Consider the following 22,817-nt stretch of genomic DNA (forward strand, 5'->3'; position numbering starts at 1 on the left):
ACAAATGTCCTGACAGTTTTCGGAAAAACCCTATATGTTTCTATGTCAGTCATCAAACATTTTCATGTCAAGGACCCCCAAAAATATATGTAGGCTAATTTGCCGCCGACACCCAAAAAATACGTTGTATTTGAGTTAAAAACGTTCGCTCTGAAAGAATATATATTCAAAGATTTGCGCCACATTTTCACGATTTTTCAAAAATAGCAGACCTACAAGCTCGTAGCGCGGCACTCGGTGCCGCGCTATGAGCTTGTAGATCTGCTATTTTTCAATAGCTAAAGTATAACATAATGCTAAAAACACCAAAAGGGGCTCCCGTCCTGAATGGGTTTCATGAACATGGAGGATTTCACTGTGTACGATATACCACAGTTTGCTACAGTAATAGTTCTGAGATGCATAATTCTGTCTGAGAGGACAGCATCTGCATGTGGTCTGAACAGAAAGCCCATTTCCACCTGGTGTTGCCGGGAGGGAGTTGTGTTTTTCATAGCTCATCTGGATGAGGGACAGCGCTTCTTGTTTACTGTAATGGCAGGCGTAAATGTCATCATTCTTCACTCTCCACATGCACACCCGGTTGATTCACGACAACATGGCGCACAAAACAATTACGGCAATAAAGCCATCCTCGTTTCTGTTCAAACTTGCTGAGTTCGATTAACTAATGGCGCTGCATCTGTCTGTGTGGGAGATATAGGTCTAGGCGGGAGTGGTGCGATCAGATCAGCACATGGCAGGTCAAATACTACCAGGTGTAGACTCAAACTTGTGCCGTGATTTTTGTACTTTTTCTGTTTGGTATGCGTCTATGGAGTCAACATTACTCTAATAGACCCCCAGGTGTGGTTAGAATATTCAAATATGTCTGCCCTGTGTATTTTTGGTTTCTTCCTGAACGCTGAAAGCCTTTGAATCAAAAGGCCCATCACTATTCCACATGTCCAGTTTAGTGGTTTAAAACCTTAGAAAACCTGTTCAATAAATGTACGTATGCAATATTTTCTGCCCAAAGAAATATCCCCGAAGGAGCTTCTTCTTTCCCTCATTTAGTATATTCCAGGATCTATGAATAATGTATATGTTTGATCCTCATCCTCCAGAATTTGGGTACTCCAATGAGAGTCTCAGAGAACATCTAAATTGAAACATCAAACGCACCACGATGTAGGGATATCTTCTGTAATAAAATTATACGATATTGGGCTAACGTGAACAATATATGACACAATATTATACTAGTCCATAACCTGGGCTGAAAACAAAGCTTTTCCAATATTCATCAACATTTTAGAATCGTCGTAATTTTAGAATGTGAAATAAGAGACGGAGAGTTGTATCAAGACGATACAACGTTAAAAACATCTTGTGTTTCAAAGTGAAGTGATTCTCACTATATCAACCGTAACCTACGTCTTTTCAGAGGACAGATTGGAATAGTAAATAATTATCAATGCTGCATTTTAAATATACATCCCACTAAACTCTGAGTCACTGTTGGCCTTTCAACTTCCAACAACACACACACCTACGCACGCACGCACGCACGCACGCACGCACGCACGCACGCACGCACGCACGCACACACACACACACACACACACACACACACAAATAATCCACGATACCAGAGAGGGTTGCTTCTAAATCGTTTGATGCTATCTTACATATAGGCCTGTTTGATCGAGCAGGAAGCAACATATTTGCCTTGATTATAGCATTAGAAAGTAGGTCAATGATGCTCGGAGCTGTGTTCAGAGCATTTCACCACATTGAGAAGTAGCAGGCAACTTATGGCTGTTTATTTGTCATCCATTCATACAGGTAAAATCTGTGAAATGTTGGTGTGACTAACCCTTGACATTGTTGCACGGCTACTTAATAAAGAAATTAATAAATTGACCCAAAAGTAACAAACGGAAGGATGTCCTTGCTTACGGTAATGAAAGTAGGCTATTGCATTGTACATATGTATGTATATGCCAGGTCATGGTGTGTCCTCCAGTGCGTGGACTGGCCATAATTCCAACATTATTCAGACTACGTGGCTTCGCCTGTGGTTAGGGTTAGGAATAGGAATAGGGTCGGAACCAACACGCCGTCGGAAAACCAGGAAGTGTTGAGCCCGGATTCACAATGGAATTTACTGGAGCTTAAGCCCCAGGGCCCGCAGCTTGTAGAGCCCTGTGCGAGACTATTTCAAATGGGTACAGCTGTTGCTTTCTGTCGAAACCGTTCATAGGTCACAGATTTCAATGTAACGCAACACAGAAACCCCAGCTAGTGTTTTTGGTGGGAGGAGACTCAAAAATAGCAGTTCCAGCGTCAGTGAGCAGCCTTAATACAGTTGGAGGCCATCGATATTGTCCTTTTCTTTTTGCTGAGGTTTGCGTGATCTGCACAAAAGGACAGTTAACCCATTTTGGGCGGGAACCCCTTTTGGTGTTTTAAACATTATGTTATAATTTAGCTATTGAAAAATAGCAGATCTACAAGCTCATAGCGCGCCACCGAGTGGCGCGCTACGAGCTTGTAGGTCTGCTATTTTTGCGCTACGAGCTTGTAGGTCTGCTATTTTTGAAAAATCGTGAAAATATTTAGTTCAGAAAACTGGAGCATTTAGAAGGATTTTTTAAAATTTTGAAGTCAGGCCTAAATGGGTCAAATGATAAGGGACAATATCGGTGGCACCCAACTGTATATAACTCCATGGCAGCAGCGGTGCTGGCGGAACGTGCATGAATGCATGCACATTCATTCACTGGGCGCGCAAATGCAAAAAGTGTCGTTCTTGATTGTGTTACATGCACGTGGCCTTTTGGGCCGTGCATGGGGCATTTTGATTTGGTGTCAAAGCCCTCAGAGGGGTTGATTTGGTGCTCTGTTTCTCGCTCCAAATGTTGTCAAGAACATTCTTGAGAGCAATGTTTAGCTGTAAATGACGTTGTGGGTTTGTTTACGTGGATGCCATGTTGGATACAGCATAAAATCAAGCGGGGCAGATTGATAGGAGCAACAGTTGCTCTGAGCCTTTGATTAGACAGCCATTGAGCTCAGCGGTCATTATACAGAAATAACACTGCAATAATTACTGCTGAATTCAGTAATATCATTTGTGACCCATCAGAATCAAGCATCCAACCAGTCATGTATTAACACTAGCATGACTTAAAGCAAGATAAATAGAAAGGTGTAATCCTCGGAGCGCAGATCTCCACCAGGCCGAGGTTGGCTACCCAGGGAATGCTACACTGGGAAGTCAATCATTGCCAATTGGAATTGAATATGGAAATTCTGAGTGATATATCTTGATCATGATGACAGCAGGGCTAATGCGTAATGATTTGTGTGAGTTTTGGACAAAATCTGTAAGTAGTAGGCTAGCACAAAGAAAGAAACATTTAGTGATTCATACAGGTACAGCTTCAAAAAGACACCACACCTAAAACACAGTTTTAGGTTTGGTGTAAGAGTATGCTGTGAATGCAAATAGCTATTCCTGAATATTAAACATAAAAGTATGCAGTCTGACTATCTTTTCTTTCCCCCTCCTTTGAACAAGGGAACATCCCTTGATTAAGAGAAAGGAGCATGTAATTGCGTAAGTTGCTGCAGGTGACTAACCTTTTATACAGAGGGATGGCATAATTGTGTGTGTGAAACATTAGCCGTGGCACCGTGGCTGTGCCTGGCAGCCATTTTGAGCGAGGCTCCTATTAACAAGAGGTTGTTTTCTATCTCCCAAGTATCACTGCTTTGAAGTGCTCCACTCTGTCTTATCAGCAGGCTGGAGCTACGCACTTGCCACAAGCCCTGTGTGTGTGTGTGTGTGTGTGTGTGTGTGTGTGTGTGTGTGTGTGTGTGTGTGTGTGTGTGTGTGTGTGTGTGTGTGTGTGTGTGTGTGTGTGTGTGTGTGTGTGTGTGTGTGTGTGTGTGTGTGTGTGTGTGTGTGTGTGTGTGTGTGTGTGTGTGCACGCGCGCGCATAACAGAGAGAAATGTGAACATCTGTACAAGTCTGTGTGCGGTTGCATATGCATGCGTGCGTGCATATGCACGCACGCATGCGTGCGTGCGTGCGTGCGTGCGTGCGTGCGTGCGTGCGTGCGTGCGTGCGTGCGTGCGTGCGTGCGTGCGTGCGTGCGTGCGTGCGTGGCCATAGGGGCAGTGTGTTATCGCAGTATGCAGCCCTATTGGATGTCTCACTGCTCCTATCCAGTCTAGAAAGCTTCGTGCCCTGCAGGCAGATTATCATTCTGCATTACCCCTCCGGTTCCACTGCTTCATGTCGTTCAAGTCTGTGTGTGAGTGTGTGTGTGTGTGTGTGCGTGCGTGCGTGTGTGTGTGTGTGTGTGTGTGTGTGTGTGAAAGACAGAGACTATGCAGTAATTTTTAGAACACTGCTGCAGAGTGTAGGAAAGCAGTGGTCTTGCATATTAAGCAAATCATGGGAGTACAGTGAATCGTACATCTGTACGCTCTGTTGAACATTCCTTGTCATTCACTCCCTCCCTGCCATCTCTCTCTCTCTATCTCTCTCTCTCTCTCTCTCTCTCTCTCTCTCTCTCTCTCTCTCTCTCTCTCTCTCCGTCTCTGTGTGTCTCTGTCTCTCAGTCTCGGTGTCTGTCTGGTTCGTGTGTGTTTCTCAGGACTTGGCAAGGTTGCCAGGGGAAGTTCATTTTACAGCCTCTCTCCTCCATGGCTTCTCTGATGTAGATTTATGACCCCTCTGTTTACCATGTCGGAAGTCAACAAGAGCGTTCTGAGCAACAGAGCAGAGACTGAGACGGACGGGCACGGACGCACGTACGCACACGCGCACGCAATGCGCACCCGCACGCACACCCACCCACAGAAAGCCTAGCTGTCTGCATTATCTGGGGACCTTGAGTAACCTCGTGTCACCTCGCGTTCGTTCCGAACTGACTACCGTGATCCGGTCTGGAACACGCCCAACTCTAGACTTGGCAAAGTGGCATCCTGTTATCTGTATATCCGTTTTCTGCCACTTTTAGTTTTTGTTCCCCCACAGATGCAAGTGGAATAGTATTGCCAGACGAGTTGGAATCAAACATATATATATTATATATTAAACTTATCAGATTCATCAAATGACTAATTTGATGGCAGAGGGGAATCATTTCAGAGGAGCTCGGGCACTGTGCATTCCACTCTCGTTTCCGTGATGTAAAACAAACGGTGCCAACACAAACATTAAATGCCATTAACAATAGAGACAATATGACATAATGAGGCACATTATGACATAAATGTTCCCTTCATTGTCAATGGCGTTTTTAAAACAAACATTGAACTAAAAACAAACATTAAACCTGCGCCCCTCAAAAATCTACAGTATATCCATTTTGGCCGTACATTTTTTTTTATAATAATCTGCCTGGCTGGTATAGGGTTTTTTCTTTAGATCAACCAACCACTTTGGCTGGTATGCCAAAAAATAGGGTTTGTTCCCTAGCTGGCTGGAGCGTTTCCTTTGATGAGAAGAACGCAAGGGACAATAGAACAGAAGTCCCACCTCCTTCCATCTATTGAACGCAATGCTGGATGTTTTCCTCCGAGCGGAACACATGGAGCAGCTGCATTGCAGCAAGTATACATCCCAAAAATCCACATAGACTTCATTTAACTCTCAAAGTGGCAAAACAATGATGCGTATAAATATATAGTATATATACATGCGTTGTGTTCACACATTCACACAACTGTGGCGTTAAATTCACCCATTCACACTCCTGATGGTGTTACCCATTCACACACATTCACACCAAAGACACATGTGCACGCACGCACACACACACATTCACACCAAAGACACACATGCACGCACGCACGCACACACACACATTCACACCAAAGACACACATGCACGCACGAACACACACACACACACACACACACACACACACACACACACACACACACACACACACACACACACACACACACACACACACACACACACACACACACACACACACACACACACACACACACACACACACATTCACACACCGATGGCCAGGCACCAAACTATACTTACTCTTTGGGAGTAGTCGGCTACTCAAGTAAAAACTTTGTTACTGGTCATCACACAAATAGGGACACATTTTTATGGGTCCCTTTATTTATTTATTTTCCTACATTTTAGTTTTTAATTAACATAAAAATCCCTAAAATGCAAAGATTTTCATGAATTAAAGGCCGAATTCAATGATTTTTTTTCAGTAATGTCATGAAGAAATCTAAGAAAAATATAAGAAACGCCATGAATTTGAAAACAAATGCTTAAGAAGTATTGACGCTTCGCGCCGCGTTGTGAGCTTGTAGATCTGCTATTTTCACTAGGCCTAGTTTGGGTCCCGGGAGAATGTTTAATTTCTCTTTTGGGTCACGGGCTAAAAGGTTTTTGGGAACCGCTGTCTTATGCGAGCGCAGGGGAAATATGTCAGCCTCTACACAGAGTACAAGTGCTGGCCTTTTGCCCTATCAATGTTTTATGAAGCTGTTATGTGGCGTTCGTGCACAGGTCCCCATTGGCTCCTGACGTGTAAGGCCACTTGTGATTGGCCAAAGGTATGCACGAGAGAGCCGTAGAGAAAACAAACGCGGAACAAAAATGTGTTCAGTAAAACTCTCGGACGGAGATGAAAGAGAAACAGAGATGGAGTTTGATAGCTGAATAAACTGGCAGAGAGAGAGAGAGAGAGAGAGAGAGGGTGCAGCACTGTGGCCCCTGGTCTCAGTGGTCTGCTATGCTTGTGCTTTTTTGTGATGACAGATATCATCAACCACACGCACGCATGCACGCATGCGCGTGCACACACACACACACACACACACACACACACACACACACACACACACACACACACACACACACACACACACACACACACACACACACACACACACACACACACACACATACCCATTGTTGTGCCCCCTTCCTGTTTTACACACACGCACGCACTCGCATGCGCGCGCACACACACACACACACACACACACACACACACACACACACACACACACACACACACACACACACACACACACACACACACACACACACGTGCGCACACGCTGATTGACAGGGAGTCCCTAGGCCGCCACTGCCATGCATGATTGATGGTGACGTTCCGTAGAGAATGCATGATGTGGGGGGTTGGGGGGGGGGGGGGGGGGGGGGGGGTCCGGGGCATAGCAGTTTAGCTACGGAAACACAATTGAGTTGTGAGGGTGGGAGTGGAACAGGATGTCCACATAGAATGGAATGCAAAAGGGATGTCACTCAACCAGATGTGTGTGTGCGTGCATGCGTGCGTGTGTGCACATACGGTACAGTCCGTGTGTGTGTGTGTGTGTGTGTGTGTGTGTGTGCGTGTGCGTGCGTGACTGCGTGTGAGAGAGAGAGAGAGAGAGAGAGAGTTATTGAATAAATGCGACTTATACTAATTTGCGTGACGGTGTTCCGCACCAAAAAGTGCAGATCTACATGCTCACCAGTCATTGCAGCGCAACACGTTTTGCAGCTTGCAGATCTACGGTGCACAAGGCAGTGGGTGTATATAAATCATCCCCGAGTACTTAAAAGTATTGCTTCTCCTATTGCTTTACATTATATTAATGGTGTCTGTGTGTACTGTACACTGCAGGTTACACATTATATTAATGGTGTCTGTGTGTACTGTACACTCTAGGTTACACTTGTGGATTGCACTTTAGGAGTTGCACAACACGATTGGAGCCTGGGGAACCCTAACTTTTTTGCACCCAGCACAGTGCATTTGTCTCAATTTGTACCAGACATGGGTTAGCTTGAGAAATGGGTGGGTGTCGATTTACAAAAGGGACACTATAACTCTTCACAAACACACCCCTTCCATCATTCTATACACATCCATATAGCCCCCAAACAGGCCCAATGTTAATAATTGAGTCGCTTTACAATGAAATATTGACACTGGCTCTGCATGCAGTGTGTAGTGTACCCTATACATTTACTGTATGCAACTCAGGCCTTCTCCTGGTGATGTCATGCTGTTATGAATCATGTATGGTTCTGAGAGAATGTTTCTTACGCCGTGTTAGGGCGTACAACTGCGTGTACTAATCCAATAGGCTGGACAAATTACTGTGTATCTTGCTTATTTATTTTATTTATGTATTTGTTTATCTATTAGTTATTTATTTATTGAGGGGGCCTAGCTTATCTACAAACTCACAACGCGTGGCGTTGCAACAATTCGTTAAAAAAAAAACTTTTGTCCCTACAAAGCCAAAGTGCAGTAACTACGTTTTTGGACACACCGACCTATTTGTTTATACCAAATTAGCCTTTGTGATTTTGCGGGATAAACAATTACCTCAATAATTAGTGTAATGTCACTTAAATGGTAAATGGGGCATTTATATAGCGCTTTTGTCCGAAGCGCTTTACATAAATTGTGCATTACATTCACCCATTCACACACACATTCATACACCGATGGCGGAGGAAACCATGCAAGGCTCCAACCTGCACTTCGGGGTTCAGAGTCTTGCTCAAGGACACTTCGACACTAACTCTGGGGGAGCCCGGGATCGAACTGGGAACCTTGCGGTTCCCATCCGGCCACTCTATACCCCTGAGACACTGCCGCCCCAACTTATATGCCGATATCCCAGTTGAAACACTTTTAAACACATTTTTCACACATGGGGCCCTTGCTCTCTTTCACAGTGACACCAGCGTAAATCCCTAAAACATACATTATGCGTACATTATTAGGTGTGGTTTGGGCGTTACGATAATGAAACCAATCACCGTGCCACATGCCATTGCTTTTAAGAGAATACTACGCAATCCATTATCCATTTCCCATTATCCCCAGTGATATCATTTCCTGGCCCATGGAAGAGCCACGCGCGTCGCTGCCTTGGAATACATTTACATTTGATATACAGAGGGTTGTTTTGTGTGTGCAATAATTAACTCCTATCTATCGTCGATATGATTCCACTCCGCGACCAACACAGTCTCACTCGCAATAAAGCAGGGACTTTGTGCTGCGCAACGTGAGTAATGAAACTGAACGAGCGAATGGAATCGCGCACAATCAAATAACTTCTTTGAATAGACAATTATATAAACACAATGGACACGAGGTATTAACACTCTCACTTCTGCTGACTGTAGGAAAATTACGATCACAGAGATTTGTGGAGAACGAGACCTCTGAGCTGAGAATGTTCTGCCGCGGTGCGTCCAGGCAGCAATTCTAAGGAAAGCGCATCAACATGCCCACGGGCACACCTCCAGCTGCAAATATAGGAGTCAGCATAATGTATACTAGTGGGTAGTGCAGCCGCAAGATAACGTTTTTACGGATAGGGGAAGGTTCTAAATCCGCTAAATGTCCACATGCACACTCCTGTATAGTGCACATAGCAGCAGTATATCTGTCGTCATAGGCGGTCCCGACCGTACTGGCCACGCCGGGTTGGTCAACAGAAAGGGGAACTGCCACCCGGCATCAGTGGTGTGCCAATAGGTCACCGCTTGCTTGGAAACCACGTTCCTCTCCCTGTACGGTTCATTGGACATCCGTAGAGAGGTTCAGAATGCTGCTGCTGTAGCATTCTCAAGCATCTTCACAGTGGGACTCACATCTTAACCTCTCATCCATGGATTCTGTGCTCATTAAAGCTCATTCCAACTCGGGTCATGCACCACCAGACGTGGGTTTGGTGAACCAAACAACATTAGCGTTCAAAATCCTGATTCGTACCGCGTGGCTGCGTGCCGGTGTGAACTTGGACATGACATCGGAAATACCAGATTTATAAGCTCACAATGCGTGCTCACAATGCGTGCTCACAATGCGCCACTTTCAGCTTGTAAATCTGGTATTTTAAGGTGCGTGACACTATATCCGCAACCCGAGTATTAAATCATAGTCATAAATCCATAGTTCAGATACCAGACATGTTTGTTGGACATTCTCTCCTCTCTCTCTCAAGAGTCACTGGTTTTGTTTCTTTAGGAGGAAGTAGAAGGAAAAACAGGATGTTATATACAGTATGTGTTTTATTGCGGGTGTCTGATGTCTGTTTGAGTGTAAAATGGAAGGTTAGAGGCTTGGTTAAAGGTCTCTCTCTCTCTCTCTCTCTCCAGATTACCGTCCCCCTGTGCTCCCGCCTGTCCGCGGTGGAGGCGGCGGCGGAGCCGGCGGCGGCGGTTCGTCCTCCTCCTCCACCAGCCGCACCACCACCACCACTACGCGCTCGCCGCCATACTACACCACGCCCCGCCCCCTGCTCACCACGTCGCCTGGCCAGCGCTACCGCACCACCATCCGCCAGGCCATCCTCATCCCCGGAGGAGGAGGAGGAGGAGGCTCGCCGGCCGACACCAACCAGATCCCCGACACCAACCAGAAAGCGGGCGGCGGTGGCGGCCGCTCGTCCCCGGCCCTGGTCCCAGCCGCCGCCGTGCCGCCCCAGTCGCCCGGTGGCGCCGCCGCCCCAGCCCCGCTGCCCCCCCAGGAGTTCTGCGTTCCCAGGGTGGTGGCGGACGTGTCCTGGCCGCGCACGCAGCAGGGACAGACCGCCAAGCAGCCCTGTCCCGTGGGGACGCTAGGTGAGGAGGATGGATGGATGGGGTACTGTTGTCATAGAGCAGGTGCTTTTCAACCCATTTCATTTCAAGGCCCATTGTTTATTCGCCGTTTGAGCCAAGATCTCACCATTTGATGAGATTTTAGCCTTTCGCACACCGAAAACTAAGGAATATTTTGTTGGATAAGATTTTGTCTACAATTTCATGCTGTGTTGATGCTGCGGCAAACGTGTGTAGACTTCTTGCAAATTAAGTAATGCAGATGTTTATGTTTCATTCATTAATTCTTTTCGTTTTTAGTATTGAGGTTTTATAACCTCAATTACACCCACACAACCTGAACTTTGCACATTCAGTGGATTTTCTGTGGTTTGGGATTTTGTGTGTTCTGAAGCGAAGCCTTTTGAGCTACAATGATGAAAACCCCAGACCACAGAAAATCTACTGAATGTTAAAAGTTCAGGTTTTTTTATTCATGAACGAGAGCTCTGTGTTAAAACCTGCAGCTGCACGCTTCGTGCTTCGCCCATGTACTGTACTTCGCCTGTCAGCAGTTCCAGCTTTGGCCAGTAGGGCTCTGGGGGCCTGGGAGGGCTGGAGGGGGTACTGTGGGTCTTTCATTCTTCCCATTCAATATATAATATTGCTTGTGCTGCGTAAGCTGGAACTTTTTTATTCCTTTATCTCACCCATGTATTATCTCGCTATATGCGGTTGTCTTGTATGTGCAAAAAGTCTATCTCTTATTGGAAACGCAAACCATGTCCATTGTGCTGAGCAGACTGTTTCTGCGGCAATTCTCCAGGACAGTTATTTCATGTGGCCTGACATCCGCACAGCGGCAAACAGTAGGCCTCCGGAGCAACTCATTAAATGAATAACAAAAGCAGGCATATATACTCCACCCACACGCAATGTATATGGCCTTGTCTGCACACGGACACACACACACACACACACACACACACACACACACACACACACACACACACACACACACACACACACACACACACACACACACACGCACACACGCACACACACGCACAAATACACAAATGGGAGCCTTGATGTAAATGTACATTTCCTTGCTGCAGCCCCCTAGAGTGTGTATTGTCGGCCTCCTGGGCCTTAATAAGTGGAGCGTGAGTTCACTGTTCGTCCTCAGACATGTTGAAAAGCTGCCCTTTGTCTGACTAAACACTGCAAAATACTGTACGCAACAATGTGCACACGCCTCATACTCAGGCTCAGGCATAATGAATGCACAAACACAGACTCATGGGACTAACCAATTTTACGGACACGCACACGCGCACGCGCGCACGCACGCACGCACGGCAACGGGTGATAGCGTGACGTGACAGCTTGACGTCATATCACCTTTATATGAGGTGTAGAGAATAGAAGAGATTAGCATTAGTACATCATTAGAAGTATGAGAAAGGAGATATCTAAGTAGACTTTAGACTCAAACGTGACCAGCTCCGTTCCCTCCCCAGCTCCTAAAGAGAAATACAGATCCTTAAGCTATAAAGCTTCCCCAAATAGAGCCCTTATAGACTTCACTGACGATTCCCTACAAATATAGGAGAATCTCCATTACAGTATTACTATACTCGAGAGTCGTGAGGAAAGGTTTTACCTTCAGTAAAGCCTATAATTCTGCCCTACACAAAGTGCAGTAACTATGTTTTTGGACAAACCGACTTATTTGTCTATCCCAAATGTTTAAAATTAGCCTTCGTGATTTTGGGGGATAAACAGTTACCTCGAGAACATATTTACAATCACTTATTTGCCGATATCTCATTTGGCTGACCAGTTGAAACACTTTTAAACCCCAATATCAGCCAATGTCTTCCCCCATAGTTACTGCACTTTGTCTTCTTTGTACAGCAGAATAGCCGTAGATCTACATTTCTCAACTTCTATTATACTTGTGGGGACATTTGGCCCTCGAGTAGAATAATAGTAGTAAGTGCACACGCGCAAGCACACACACACACACACACACACACACACACACACACACACACACACACACACACACACACACACACACACACACACACACACACACACACACACACACACACACACACACACACACACACACACACACACACACACACAACCCGAGCGCTCAGTGAACCCCAGGCACGTCTAAGGATCTCATGTCTCCTGGTGAATGTCAGCGCTGTCTCCGTGTGTTTACTTGGTCTGTCTTTGCAGGCGTGGCTACATACGTGTGCGTGGCCCAGTTGGGCTACTGGGATCCCCAAGGCCCCGACCTCAGCAACTGCACGTCGCCCTGGGTCAACCACATCATGCAGAAAGTGAGTCTGAACGCTGCCGCCAGCCGCCGCCGCCGCCGCCACGCACACACACAGCCTCTCCCCGCGTTGAACCCCGGCCGGCGTAAGGCCATCCATTATGGATAGGGTCCTGGGGCGCTTATGGCATGCATGAACACACATTGACCACGGGGAGAGATTTAGGCCAGCCGAGCCAACTCGCTTTGTTAACGGTGTGTCTCGTGTGCATGATCTCAGAGATCGTAATATGCAGCAGCCAGGGGAGATTGAAATTAGCAATGCGGTCTTAATATGCATACTAGCAGCATGCAGTGTTTGCATGAGAAAAGTAAAGCCCATCATTAGAATAAATATATCTTCCTAATTGTATAATATAAATAAGATACAATAAATTCGAGACGTGCGTATTTGATTATCTTTTCTATTTTATTTTTTTTACGATTACATCTTAGTGCTTGGTGCTTTCTCGAATGAGACGTTAAGCTTTACAGCCCTTTCCGTTAAAAGTCCAAATGTGGCAAAATATTACAGTCGGTGTGAAATCAGTGCTGTTTTGCGGAGGTGGGAGAGGAGGATTTGTTGACGTGAAGCAGTTTAAGAGTCATTACGATAACACGCACAAGAGGTGCTGGAGCCATAACGAGCACATTCAGCCGCTGTGAGCCCTACAACCGAGCCACTACTCATCTGCACCATCAAATATTTATTTCCCTCACCACTTAAGCCCTATTTGATATTTTGTCGCACAATGGTAAAATATTACAATGGTAAAAAAAAAAATAGCAGAAACAATCTACGATTCCTTTTTCTCACAGAAAAATCACCTATAATGACCCCAAATAGGGACTCCAGGTGTGAAATTGGTTACATTTTCTTCTCCATCTTCCCTCTTTCCATTTATCCTTCGTTACCTCCCCTCCTCCGTCCATTATTTTCCCCCACTCTCCTGTGGAGATACTTTTGTCCTGTGTTAGTTTTTTTCCCACTTGCCGTTTTCCTCTCTCATGCCTTCCTTCTCCTCATTTGTCCTCTTTCCTTCCACACATCTTTCTTTCTCTCTCGCTACCCCCACCCTCTTTCTCGCTGTCTCCCTCTCTGTCTATTCTCTCGATTGTACAGCTTGTAGCAAAGCTTGTAAAGAGGCGTTTTGCTTGTACCGTTTGTAGCAATTCAAAACCAGAAAGTATCTAAGACCCACACAAAAGAAAACCCTTTACCTGTACTTTTTGTGGTAAAAGCACTCAAACTTTATTTCTTTCCCTGCCTTGATCTCCTTACCCCCCTCCCCCTTCTCCCCCTTCTTTGTTTTTCTTGGACAAAATGACACGATGGGAACTATGCATAAAAAACGAATTTTACCCACTTGTTTTACCTGTAAAACTGTGACAATAAAGCTAATTCTGATTCTCCTCTCTCTCTTTCTCCACCTTCCACTGCCTCACTATTCACCCCCCTCTCTCTCTCTCTTTTCTCCTGTCTCTCCATCCTCCCTCCACCTCCAGCTCCGTTCGGGTGAGACGGCCGCCATGGTGGCCAGAGAGCTGGCGGAGCAGACCAAGGGCCTGCTGCGTCCGGGCGACGTTCCGTCCACGGTGCGCGCCATGGCTCAGCTGGTGGAACTTCTGGACGTGCAGCTCAGGAACCTTACGCCCGGGGGCAAGGACAGCGCAGCCCGCAGCCTCACCAAGGTACTGCAGAGAGGACACACATGCAGGCACTCTCACTCTTTTCAGGGTGTTTTGCCTCGGACGGGCATTTCTGCGAGGTTAAGGTTAAGGTTTATATCAAAAAAAGAAGTCTAGAAGTCAGCAGACTGATTTAGCAAAAAAAGCTCCCAGTCAAGGCTTTATTATAGATTAACGTTTCGACAAAAGGTCTTCTTCAAATGAGGCGTAGAACCAAAACACTCCTTATAACTTGGTAACACCTCAGACCAGCCACCAATCAAGGCTGGGTTGAAATGATCACACAGGTGCAATCAATGTGCTCCAAGTGACTTACTCAAGTTTCAAAGTAGCCTATAGTAGGACTGAACTATTTATAGACATCGGAAATACAAATACAAAATTGCAAAATACACCAAAAAAAACTATAAAAAAAAAAGATATACTAAAGAAAGAATAATCTGTAATAATAATAATAATGATGCCTACACTTTATTTTAAATGTAGCAAGACCCACGTGATGAGGCAGAAGGGGACCCATTAAAAGAACGAAAGTACAGGTAGAATGACAGGTTTGAGTGCTTCATTTAGGCCCTTATTAACAGTGTCTAATGTAGAGATCCAAAATGCCTCTCTCCTGACGTACTGTGTTAATGTCACCTCCTCTGGGGGGCAATTTGTTCAATGCCAATATATTTTAATGAAGAGATGCAATATTTGGCTTCTTCAAAAATGAAGAACCACTGGGTTCCTAAAATCTTCGGTTCTGATATCACTCCTGTGCTCTGAGATTATTATTATTTTTTAGAGCTCAAGGTTTTTCCCAAATAGGCCAACCCACACAAACACTCAGATAGATTAGTCTATAGGCTTGTAGAAGTACAACTAATAAACACCCTAAAAGGTTTGCCAGTAACAGAGTGATCAAAAGATGTGCATTTGTATATGAAACTACATTGCCCAGATTTATACGGTGTGAGGGGGTTTGCTGTTGCCGGTGTGATCTAAGTATAGATTTCTCAAGTTAGGGGTCTACTCTGGACAGACAATATGTGGGGCAACTGTAAAACAATTACCAAGAGATCGAGGGATCAGAGCTGAAAATGTGCCAATGTTTTGTGATAACCTTTTTCAAACTGGCTTCCATGGGGAGAATACTGGATCAAACCGTTTATGTGCTGTTGTTCACCTACAATGGTGTTCTTCTGCCTATAGGAGCTAGACAATCATTCTGAGAGCTATTGTGAAACTCATCGAACGCTGGCTGTATCCATCATCTGTGGATCTGTTTTGAATGCACTTCAAAAGACTCAGCTGCACTACAGACTCCATGTATACGTTTGAATACACCCATGTGTAAACCTTTCTTAAGAGGGATGCACAGTAGGATGATAGCTCTCAGCATGAACATGAAGTCGAGAAAATTGCAGTCTGTGGGTTTTCTATTTAGCCCTGTGCTCAGATGGTCATCCACCTTTAAGATGGCAACAAAATGCATTTGGTGAGAGTCAGATGTCAGGGTGAAATTCAAATGTTCACAACAACTATTCAAAAAGGTGTGAAAAGCAATCAATTCAGTGATTATTCCGGATAACAAATACATCATCAATGTTGTTTCAAACGTTTCCATAATTGTGGTAAAAAGTGATTGTATTCAGGATTGAGAATGCAGTTTCTTTCCAAAAGGCCAAACATACAGATTTGCATAATTGTGGGTCATTTTACTCACCATGGCAGTGCCACTTTTCTGCAGATAAAAACAAATTTAAAAAAGGAAATGTTTTGCGAGGACCAATTCAGTAAAGTGTTGCAAACACGCACTGCTCGGTGGATGCTCTGTCCTGTGAATGAGAAAGAATTCTATAGCCCTCAAGGCCACCTCAATGTGGAACGTCTGTGTACAAACTCTCCACATCAAATAGAATCCCTGTCAACTGCTTGTGCTTCTAGAGCTGCCGTACGTCCAGCGGATGTGCCGGTTTTGTTGTCCCTTTAAAGGACAGTTTTAGTTTTTTTCAACCAAGGTTCATGTTTTAGGCTGTTATTAGAGAAAGTAAAAGTACTTTTTTTTTTTCATTTGCTGCTTTCTTTCGTTTTAGGGATTTTAGCTGTTTTTGACAAAGGGGCCGGGGCATTCGAGCATGGGGCTAAATATGTATTTCTTTACAAAATCTTATAGCGATTTATTTTTTTATTATTTACTATAGTCCTACTAGAAGAAATCGCTATAAAATTATGTAAAAAAATACATATTTAGCCCCATGCTCGAATGCCCCCGCCCCCCTGTCAAAAACAGCTAAAATCCCTAAAACGAAAGAAAGCAGCAAATGAAAAAAATTTAACACTCATCTTTTACTTTCTCTAATAACAACCTAAAACATGAACCTTGGTTGGAAAAAACTAAAGTTGTCCTTTAAGGTTGGAGTCATGCGTAGTTGTGGGTCAGGTCAAGGTTAGGGTTGAGGTTAGGGATAGACATACCAGGGGTGGTCCCTCCATGGGCAAAAACAACATGGAAAGAGGGGGTCCTGTAGATGCAAGTGATGGATGATGATGTATTTGTCATTGCAGGGAGGGGTTGGGAGGTGGGTGCACTGTATTCATTTCTCTCAGCTGGTCCTCGTTATAAGCAGTGGTGGAAGATGTACTTCGAAGACGAAGTACTTCGTATTGCTGCTAAAGAAGCAATGCCAATATAGTAAAAGTATTAAATTACTTGAGTAAAATGAGAAATGGAAGCGAACAAGCCAAAGGGGAAATAAGTATTTGTCCTCCTTCGCAAAATGTTTGCTACTATTGTGCAGGCGGAGAGAGAGAGATGTGCAGGATTGATTTAGTAAGGGAAGATGCACTATACATTATGTTGATTTTTGGGTGATAAAGTGGTGCTTTTATTCATGTCTTCTCTGCCCTGCATTATTTAAAGAATGCCACTGAACATTTTGGATGATTAACAACAGCATTTGTCCCACAGTAACGCCTCTTAAACTTCCTATCCAGAAGTATCATTTTAGCCTTGCTCTGCCTCTGGTATAATGCTCAGTGAAACTGTATTCTTGTTCTTATTACACTTATGATTATTACACTTATTATTATTACATATTATATTATTACGTATTAATTATTATATTTATTATAATTATTATAAGTATTATAATAATAATTATTATTATTATTATTATTATTATTACAAAACATACATTACCCACTTCATTTCGGCCATTTGAAAATAGGCTATCCGCTTGTAGATCTGCTATTTTCAACTTGAATCAGGACATAATGAGTACAAGGCATAATGAGTACTTACCTTGAGTACTTTAAGTACATTTTGATGCCAATACCTTTGTACTTTTACTCATTAAGTAAATGTTGAATTCCGGACTTTTACTTGTAACAGAGTATTTCTACATTGCAGTATTGATACTTTTTAAGTAAGAAATTGCGAGTACTTTTTCCACCACTGGATTCTTGAGCTCTGTTCTCTGAGTCTATAGGTTGAGCTCTGTTCTCTGAGTCTATAGGTTGAGCTCTGTTCTCTGAGTCTATAGGTTGAGCTCTGTTCTCTGAGTCTATAGGTTGATACAACCTGGACTGAGAGGCCCGAGTGGTTCTTCTAATCATCAGCATCGTAGAAAAAATAAAAATAAAAAAAAACCAGAGGAAAGAAAACCAATGTGTTGGGCTGTGTAAGAATGCTGCTGTGTTCTTTGGAAGGGATCGACGCAACAGCCTGGAGAGGACCAGATGGGAAACGCTGCCCCTTGCGGCACGTTATTATCGGGGCTCTATTATCCGTCTGGTGTCAGCGTTACTTGGGAATACGTTTCCTCTGTGCCATAAACTGGCCAGTCCAGTCGACGCACTGTCTCACCCACACTGTCTCACCCACACTGTCTCACCCACACTGTCTCACCCACACACTGTCTCACCCACACACTGTCTCACCCACACTGTCTCACCCACACTGTCTCACCCACACTGTCTCACCCACACTGTCCCACCCACACTGTCCCACCCACACTGTCCCACCCACACTGTCTCACCCACACTGTCTCACCCACACTGTCTCACCCACACTGTCTCACCCACACTGTCCCACCCACACTGTCTCACCCACACTGTCTCACCCACACTGTCTCACCCACACTGTCCCACCCACACTGTCTCACCCACACTGTCTCACCCACACTGTCTCACCCACACTGTCTCACCCACACTGTCCCACCCACACTGTCTCACCCACACTGTCTCACCCACACTGTCTCACCCACACTGTCCCACCCACACTGTCTCACCCACACTGTCTCACCCACACTGTCCCACCCACACTGTCTCACCCACACTGTCTCACCCACACTGTCTCACCCACACGGCTCTATTTGCTTCCATTTTGTCCACACTGAAAGTGAAATGAACACTGAGGATTTTATTGTGTGTCCTATGTGGAAATGAAACATTCTGAAAGTCTCTCTCTCTCTCTCTCTCTCTCTCTCTCTCTCTCTCTCTCTCTCTCTCTCTCTCTCTCTCTCTCTGTCTCTCTCTCTGAGTGTCCATTCTACTTCCCACAAGTACTCGGTTACAACCTGTGAAGTGCCTACAAACACTATAAGTGGGACCAATTACACTACCTTTTGTTGTTGACCAAATGCCCGCAAAGGTTGCATCATCGTAAAGCATTCTCCATGAAAGAGAAAATAATGTGCCTCCCGCTATTCATTAATGACCCAATCATAAATGCCTAATTGAGTAATATGCCTAGTTATTATGCTAATTTTCATTAGGATATCGAATGTGGCCAATTACGCACGAGTGGTAAAGTAATTAATGGCATTAATTCACTCGCCGTTAGATGCAGAGGATGAGAGGAACGGAGGAGAAAACACAATGGAGAATAGGAGGAAATGATGGCGGGGGGAAAAGAACAACGTGGCACTGGAAGCCATGCAGCAACAGGACAATGATGAGGGAGGGAAGGACACACATGGAGGGGAGGGAAGAAAGGATATCGTTCTACCATGTGTGAATCTGTACAGGGTTCCATTTGTTAAACAAAGAAACTGCATTTTCTTGAGCTCTTGACTTGAGCTCTATAATATAGCCGACCTACATGTATAACGTAGGCCAGTGGTTTTCAACCCTTTTTCATCAAGGTCCATTATTTATTCTGCATTTGAGCCACGGACCACCATTTGATGACATTTAGCCTCTAAGACCACGAAAGTTGTATAGTTATCTTTGGATAAGTCCATGCTGTCTTGATGTGGTACCATTAGGAGAGATAACAGACAAACGTTGATCAAAATAACAATTCTTCTACATTCTCTAATTGTCTAGACTTCTTGTAAATTAAGTAATGCAGATGTTTAACAATAATTTAACTACTGAGAGTTAAAGATCTATAAGGATCTATTTGGTTACCGACGCTCCGTCATTTAGCCGAGGACCACCTGGAACCTGATCAAGGATCACTGGTGGTCCCCGGACCACTGGTTGAAAACCACTTGTAGATCGTCTATGTTCAGCAAGTGTAAAATCAGTCATTACGACGGCATCAAGGCCCGCCATTTTAGTCAACTAAACCAACTGTAGATTTAGTTGACTAAAACTAGACTAACACACTAAATCATTCCAGGTGATTAAAATGTGAATGAAAACTGCTCAAGAGACTACATGACTAAAACTAAAATCAAAATTTGATGTCAAAATCAACACTGATCCGATGCCCATACTACCGCTTCATCATTGAAGAGCACATTGAGGCAGCACTGTGTATGCCTTGATCCCGCCTCTAGCTGCCGCTGATTGGCCAGGCCGTTTGGTGGCCGGAGCATCTAGTCTGCCTGAGAGTTCCCAGATGGGAGCAGGAGGGGGGGAACCCAGTGTACTCTCTGCTGCCCCATCTGGCGGAGTCAGGTTACAAAAGTAGTGAAAAGAGCAGAAAACATGCTCCCAACGAGTTGCCATGTGTTATTTTCACTTTTGTTTCATAGGCTACTGTGTATATATAATAACAAATGAAGTTATGTTGTTCTCATGCTAATGACTGCATGTTTTGGATTCCCAGCTGCAGAAGAGAGAACGGTCGTGCAGGTTTTTCACACAGGTATTTACACCTCCAAGCTGTCTCAGAACTCAGCATGCATAACCAATTGCAAGCACGTGTGTTGTTGTTCGTTCGTTCGTTCGTTTGTTCGTTTGTGTGTGTGTGTGTGTGTGTGCTCATGTTACTGAGCTTTGCATTGAATTCCAGTTCTTTGGTTGCCGCCATTGTTTTATGATTTTGCACCCCGACTAGGGCTGGGCGATAATAGACGAGATCAAATAGCACAATTGTTTTGGCCAAATACCTCAATATATTGTGATCATAATATAGAGAACATAACACGTGAATGTGTTGATTGATTGATTGATTGATTTTATTTCAGTGATAGTACCAGAGAACAGAGCTGCTTTCCGACATACAAGTCAGCCATCTCCGAGGATCATATAAAATTGGGCTTAACTTAAGCGATTAAACCCAAGGAAATCTAACACGTATGCCATACCAGACGATTGAGACTCACATCATGACATGGATATATTATCTTGTCTATATATTGCCCAGGCCTCCCTAGACACGCCGACCCTTTGAGGAGTGAAGCCAGCTCTGTTCTGGATCCCCGGCACATGTGTGGGACAGACAGGCCCATGCCATGACATCACTGTTGTCTGTCTGTTGCACTATGTCATCTATTAACCACTCAGGATTTCACAGAGGATCAGAACTTTTCACTCTCCTGGTTTGCTGACGTCTGTTTATATTCACGTTCGGTTTGTCTTGCATTCGGTTACAGTTCACTTACTGATAAGAGGCCATGATCAATATCAATAATAGCTCATCTATTTTGTGATGCTCTGCAGAATTCTGAGCAGGCTTGCCTGAAACCCAGTGAGTTGCTACTGTATCCGTCTTCATTCACTGATATCTGTCGTTATATGGCTGGTGTTTCGGAGAGAAAAAGCCAGCCAGGACTTGAGTGTGATGGATCCCGCTGTGCATTGTTTGATCAGGGCCCCTTTGCTTACACCTTAGCTCACATTTGTGTCCCACGTCTGCTGTTTGTTTTCTCACTGTGACTTTTTACCATGCTAATGTTTATGTTTGATTCATGTTGACACTGTCCCGTAGTATGAACTGGAAATCCCTCAGGAGTTCGATCAGGCATGTTTGTGGTCAGCTAAAATCACTATGTAAGAACATCAAAAGCCTCACTGCTCTCGTCCATGTAAATAGATTACTCTCTCTCTCTCTCTCTCTCTTTCTCTCCATCTATGTCTGTCTCTCTCTCTCTCTTCTCTCTCTCTCTCTCTCTCTCTCTCTCTCTCTCTCTCTCTCTCTCTCTCTCTCTCTAACCCCCTCCTTCTCTCTGTCTCTGTTGGGCTTGCTCTTTTTCTCCTGATGCAGGCTTTTCCTCTCCTCTCCCGTGAAAAGTCTTACCGTCAGCAACAGTCAGCAGTGTCACATCACAGAACATGGCTTATAGGACTATATGCAAGCTGACACGCACGCATGCACGCACGCATATACTGTATATATACGTATCAGGATCCATTTTGCTACACGTCCAGAATCCAGTAAGTGTGGTGCTGTTTTCGTTCTGCTGTGTTTTGGAAGACATACAGTAGGCTACAGTACAGTACAGTACAGTACAGTACACGGGCTGCTGTGCAAAAGCACACCTTGGTTATTACTGGGGGCTGGCATCGATCAATTAAATAATTAGTTTTAATAATTTGGAAGCAAAATTATATCAACACTAACCAACTCTGCTAGATAGGAATGGCTGTCATTAGGGATGTGGTGTGACGCTGCCCTCTCCTCGTTAATTATTTGCCGCACTAATTGCCAAGTAAGAAGAGGTTTGGGGTCTTAATAGATACAAAAAAAAGGGAAAGAATAATTGAATTCTCTCCCTTTCTATTGGCTTGATCACTCCTCTCTCACTTCATTTGGGGAACTGGGGACACGTTTTCTGTTTATTAAATTGGCAATTTATTCAATATCCATTTGGTAGCGTGGAGAGGCTTGGACACTGTAGGGCAGGGGTTCTCTACATGGTTCCATTCTAAACCACTGATAGTCAGTCTTCACCAGTTTGTAAAACACAAGTAGAGAACGCACAAGAATATCTATTTTTATCAGAGTTTCATTCTTATAGCCTATACCTACATTA

The 22,817-nt window shown here is 44.5% G+C and overlaps 1 protein-coding gene across 2 annotated transcripts in view; it reads left to right on the top strand.

Annotated features, from left to right (window-relative positions):
• Positions 1-22,817, top strand: part of LOC306922491 (adhesion G protein-coupled receptor L3-like) — a 214,149-nt gene that overhangs the window by 122,458 nt on the left and 68,874 nt on the right. For both annotated transcript variants that reach the window (XM_079500133.1, XM_079500134.1), the window contains 3 exons: positions 10,179-10,643; positions 12,858-12,961; positions 14,443-14,628. In XM_079500133.1, coding sequence (XP_079356259.1) covers positions 10,179-10,643; positions 12,858-12,961; positions 14,443-14,628 — 755 coding nt within the window. The remainder of the gene's footprint in view (positions 1-10,178; positions 10,644-12,857; positions 12,962-14,442; positions 14,629-22,817) is intronic.

Source organism: Electrona antarctica (assembly GCF_951216825.1).
Source record: "Electrona antarctica genome assembly, chromosome: 4".
Classification (NCBI taxonomy): Eukaryota; Metazoa; Chordata; class Actinopteri; order Myctophiformes; family Myctophidae; genus Electrona; species Electrona antarctica.